The 5608-nt window shown below is 50.9% G+C and overlaps 1 protein-coding gene across 1 annotated transcript in view; it reads left to right on the top strand.

Annotated features, from left to right (window-relative positions):
* Positions 1-5608, top strand: part of BOD1L1 (biorientation of chromosomes in cell division 1 like 1) — a 63189-nt gene that overhangs the window by 56901 nt on the left and 680 nt on the right. The window contains exon 24 of the mRNA XM_007954785.1: positions 382-535. Within this exon, the coding sequence (XP_007952976.1) occupies positions 382-535 (154 nt within the window). The remainder of the gene's footprint in view (positions 1-381; positions 536-5608) is intronic.

Below are 5608 nucleotides of genomic sequence, written 5' to 3'. Positions count from 1 at the left end.
CTTGTCCTTCAAAAGCACCTTTCTAAAAGATTTCCATTGGATGAGGGACAATCCAGCAGGTCACAGCTAGTATTCATATTACATAAATATGTGGGAAATGCTTCTAATCCCATGTCAGAAATGGTACATCCCAGACGCTTCTCTGAGTACATGTGAATTTTTCATGAATGCTGGCTGTGAACTGCCTAAGTAAACTATCCCAAATGTGTTTGAGATTCAGTTAAACAATTGTGAATTGTAAGTGCTGAACACAAAGGAAGTGGAAAACCACTTCTTCTACCTCTGAGTCCCATCCCACATTCTTCTAAACTCTGTGACTCTGCCCTTTGGAAGTGTCTTTGGGAATTGTACAATCCAGGTGTTACCCTTCTGTTTGAACAGAATCCTCAGAGCCAGAAAGAAAACGCCAGAAATGGGTTTCTGACGGGACTGAGGACAAGAAAGACCAGGAGTCAGATGAGGAAGAGGAAGAGGAGGAGGACGATGAGCCCTCGGGAGCCACCACGAGATCCGCCACCAGATCGGAGGCTCAGAGGTAACGGGCAGCCAGGGCTCCTAGACCGGCTCTCCCACCAGAAACGGCTCCTGCTTTCCTGGGCTTCTCCTTTAATGACATCAGTCATACCCCGACGTGAGCAGTTTCCTTTCATTTCATCTCCAGCAGTGAGCGTGAGCTCTCAGCCCTCTGACAGTTTGGTTCTTGGAGATCACGTTTCCATCTTAAACCATCTTTTGGGATCCCGTCGAATCTTTGTTTTTGCTACATTGTTAGGCGCTGTCGAGTGGGCACTGACTCAGAGTGGCCCTGTATCGAACAGAATGAAACACTGGCCGGTTCTGCACCATCCTCACAGTCCTTGCTGGGTCTGAGCCCTTCACTGCAGCCACTGTGAGAATCCATCTTGGAATCTTTGCCAGTTTTAAAATGCCTGTTGAGTGGAGCCCATTCTGTTCCTTTCCTGCTACCTGTGAAGCATCTGCTGTGTCTCAGGCATCATGCCGAGCGTGATGGGCTGAGACCCTCTCTGCACGTCACGTATCACCTCCCGTGAGCGAGCAGGCACGTGCGCCTCTGCTGTCAGGTGCACCTAACCAGAGCTGCACTAGACAGACCGTGTGACATCGCCTGTGTTTGACATCTGTGACTTCCTAAGCGACATTTCATATTTCCTAAAGTGTGTGTTCTTCCAAAGCTTAGAGTAGCCAAAAGGCTCTAGGAAAATAGTGCCATGGGCAGAGGAGTTTAGGAATGCCAGTGAGTTCTCTCCCCTTCTTCGAAAGCCATGTGCACGTTCGTTTATTTAAGGCTTGGCAAAGTCCTCAAGGAAAGAAACCATCTACCTTTGTTTTAAACAAACCTTATTTGACCACTCTACCTATTAAGCCTGTTAGCACCAGTCAGTGTCCCCCACAGCACATTTTGAGCAATGTTGCATCCTTATACAGTTGCATCCTAATGGTTCATGACTTTCTCCAGAGCAAGAATATTTTCCATTTTTAATATGATTGACAGGCTTGTTCATCTTGGTTCCTTTTTTTTTATTTCATTATCTAAGATCAGTCAAGATTTCAGGAACGTCTCGTTCAGTCCTATCGCTTATTAGCACCTATCATCGCTCTAGTATAATAGTCAGCACCTTGTATTTACATAAAGATACATTCCTAATCCCTCCACATTTGTATGTTATGAGCCATTTTTGCCAGGGTTTGATTTCTCAAGGAGTCAGATTCTAGAGCTCACACGGCTAAAGGTAAGGTGATACCATTTGCTGTGTAGGTGGGGCAACTCAGAGAAATAGAGGAGAGCTCGCAGAGCCAAGCTTTCGTGCTAGTAGGAGAATTCCGGGGGCTGGAGCCCAGCACCCCTGCATTGGGATGCAGAACACTCCCCTAGCACCACCACCTCCCTCTTAAACAGTCCTGGAGATCATCCCACGCAGCGGGGCTCACCTCAGAGAACGTTCCCCAGACCTAGCCACCTTCGAGTGAGTGTCTGAAAACAGCCACCAGATTAGCCTTTTAAAATTTGTCCTTCAAAAATAAATCTTATTTGACTTATTTAGTTCCATAGTTGAAACTCTTTCTTAATGTGTTTTCGGAACTCTGATTCACAAATGGCTCCTTTTTTCTTTAGTTTGGATCTCTGGTGTTGTCTGATTGGTTCCAGGGTGCTGGTGTCTCCATAATTTCAGAGATTCTCGGGATGGGCTGGCCTCAGCGGTCATCTGATCCCCAACTGACCCATAAGTGGCCGAGTTGCCACGCCGGCTGCTCCTCAGATGGCCCTGCTGCTTTTCCATCTACTCAGTGGCCGGGAAGGCCGCTTCCTGCTCAGCGTGCCCTTCCACGCATCCCGTGGAAGCCGGCCTCGTGTAGCTCCGACTCTAAATCCTCGTTCTGTTGTCGGGATCTTCTCGGTAGCTTTCTCTGCAACATTTGAGGGTAGCTTCCTGGTCATCCCCTCCTGTTTTGAGCTTCCTCATCATTGCTGTTTATTCTCCTCAGTTTGTCTTTATCCATTTAAGAAGCAAATGTTTTGTACCCAGTGTGGTCTGATGATTCTAGAAGAGGATTTCCCACCTTACTTTGTAGGTCCTGTGCTTCAAATATGCGTCACAGGGTTGCCTCAGATTGAAGTGTACACCAGCTAAGCAAGTCGTTTTTCTTAGGATTTTTGCTGGTCAGTCAGGTCTTCTCTTTACCTGATACTTCAGCAGTTGGCTCTTGGGACCCAGTTACAGGGCCTTGACATTTAGCCTGCTGAGTTGTCTGTTTGGAATCCTGGCCCCTTCCTGCACTCTGACCAGCTCTTTGGGCTCGATCTCCATTTTGTCAGCCGGCATGTTTTCTGTTTTCCCTGTCTTCGGTTTCTAAGTCACAGTAGAGTATCACACACAGTGCAGACCAAGAGTTAGGCAGGCAGGGGTCATTGTGGGTCACGTCGCGATCTGCTCATTAGCACTCGTCAAGAAAAGCACCCGCTCTCCTGCTTTGGTCCCGTTGCTCTGACTCGCCCATGAGGAGCCTTGGCCTTTCTAGGTAGTTGCAGGGACTGCAGTGTGCCGGCCACCGTTCCACCTACCTGTTGCCCAGTGTCTCTATAATCTGTTTCAGACAGCATCATAGCGAGCCTTCTGCACGTGCAACGTCCAAACTTGGCAGTCCCGAAACAGTTTCTCTCAGAAATCGCCAAAAATTAGCCAAAGAGAAGTTATCCACCAGCAAGAAAGTTAGTAAATCTCCCCCACTAGGAAGGTAAGTCCCTGCCTAACACTTCACGTCATGTTTAACCCCCTTGGACTGTGAAATGCTTTCTTCCTCACTGCCTTTGAGATTGTTGTCTCACCACATACCGGGCTTTTGGGGTCGTAGGTTTCCAAGAGGAAGAGGAGGGGCTGCAAAAGGCTCCTCTTGGTGCCTCACCAGTCTGGCCTTGCCACACACCCTCCCACTCGGGCTCAGCCCTGACACCTGTGAGCTTGGATTGCCACTTGCATCCACCAAGACTGAGAGCAAGGCATGTTTGCTCCCAGCGCTCATGGCTCTCGGCTCGGTGCGGTCAGGGCCGCCTGGTTCGGTCAGCACCGCGCGGTACAGCATGGGGCAGCCTGGAACCTCAGGGCCTGGGTGGAGCGCAGACGAGGCGGTGAAGCCCAGCGCCCTGCAGGCCGCTCGCCCGCCCGCCCGCACCCCTGCCGCAGCCTGCTCCATCTCTTGCTCCCGCAGGTTGTACTGACTGCTGCTGCTTGGCCTTTGCTTGTGCTGGTTCTTTCTTGAGGAACGCCCTTGCCACCGGTTTTCTGGCTGAGCAGGCCCTTCCCGTCCCCCGGGCCCACCCTCTTCAGGACGGCTCCCCTGCCCGCCTTAGCCCCCCGAGATCCCATTCCTGTTGTGCTCTCCGTCAGCGCTGTGCGGTTGGGAATGGCATGTGCCAGTGCTTTAGGCAGATGAGTTTTGTTTCCCCTCCTGAGCCACACGTTTCTTCCTTAAGTTCCAGCACTCATCTTACTTTCTGTACATTATGGCATCGAAAACAAGAGTCTTCACAGTATACCAACCTGTTTTGACATCTCTCACCACTTGTGGTCTTCAGAGCATACTTTATTGTCCGTATGCATTACGAGCCCCACATTCTAGAAAGGAAACTGAAAGCACCAGGCACCTCACGGACACTTAACGCTCACTACGTGGAATGTAGCTGTTGGCCCTATGTTACACGAGAGGGGAGGAGTCTCAGAGTGGTCTGGATTCCGCCTTCTCGACACTGAATGTGCAGACAGATCCCAAGACTCTTGTTAAAGGAGATTCTGATTCTGCAGGACTGGCCTGGGGCCCGAGTTTCTGCATGTCTGACGTGCCCCCGGTGCTGCCGACCGCAGGCCCGCTGTGCTAGAAGCCGGGCGGGAGCAGCGTGGCTCAGCCCTTCCACACTCTGGCCCGTGGCTCCTCGCGCAGTGCCGGTGCCCAGCAACTGTTGAGGGGACAGGTGCTGGTGTAGGGGCTGGTGGTTGCCCACGGACACAGTTAAAGTGGGTTGTTAACAAACGCTGCTTTCCAGTTAGGCTCAACATTTGCATATGTAATATTATCCCAAAACTACGTCATCATACAGCAGTATTTTATTCCATTTGGGTCTGTTTACTTTTGTGGTCAAAAGAACACTAAGCCGAAGCACGTGTTCTCCACCTCCTACCGTCCTGGCTGACCACACCCTCTCTTACGTTGGTAGCACTGGTGCTTACTGACCCCGGGGCGTGGAGTGCAGTGGTGCCGAGGTGAGCATTCGGCTGCTCTCCCAGAACTTGGCAGTGGGAACCTGCCCTGTGACACGGGGTCGCTGTGAGTCAGAGTCCACTCAGCAACGCCTGCCAACAGCAGCTACCACGGCTGGGCCGTCACACTAGGCCCTGGAGATTGGAAAACGAATAAAATTCATGCCCTGTAGAAACGTCCCGTCTGACGGGGGAGGCGCGTATATGACTCTCAGACTCCTGCCCCGTGTGACTGTGTCTTCCAGCTCCGCTGCCGCTCGCGCCTCTGTAACTAAAGCAGTGACCCTCGGCATGAGATCCCCGAGCTGTGGTCTGTTGGGTTCTCTTCCTGTGTGGTTTGAAAACCCAGCAGATTGGTGATAGCAGTAAGAGCCTGATGGGGATACAGAGTGCCGCGGGTCGCCCAAGAGGGCCTGGCTCGCTCTGTGACGAGGGAGGGCTCTCAGGAGGAATTGCTTGGGGACTCTGGCTTGAAAATGAAGTTTGTCAGGTGGTAGGTGTGGGGTGTGTCCCAAAAACTCACATGTCCCAAAGCACAAAGAGACAGAAGGACACGGCACAGCTGGGCAACAGAAATACTTGGGGAGCCTGGTCGCCCAGGATGGTGTGAGACTTGAGGGCCAGTCAGAAAGGGCTCTATATGCTCGAGATCACGTTCCCTGTAGCAATCAGTGAGCCGAGAGAGACCGTTGCATATGTTGTTATGGAGTCAGAATGTCTTCATTTACGTCATTTACGATTTTACATCTTACATTGTATTATTAAATTTATAGCACAGTTATTCTATGTTTGTACGTACATGAAGTGTGTATGTATGTGACTTTAGAGTTTCACAC

Source organism: Orycteropus afer, unplaced genomic scaffold (assembly GCF_000298275.1).
Source record: "Orycteropus afer afer isolate SDZICR_OR568_19922 unplaced genomic scaffold, OryAfe1.0 scaffold00472, whole genome shotgun sequence".
In the NCBI taxonomy this organism is placed as follows: Eukaryota; Metazoa; Chordata; class Mammalia; order Tubulidentata; family Orycteropodidae; genus Orycteropus; species Orycteropus afer.
The sequence above is the reverse complement of the archived record's forward strand: the minus strand, read 5'-3'. Positions and strand labels throughout refer to the sequence as shown.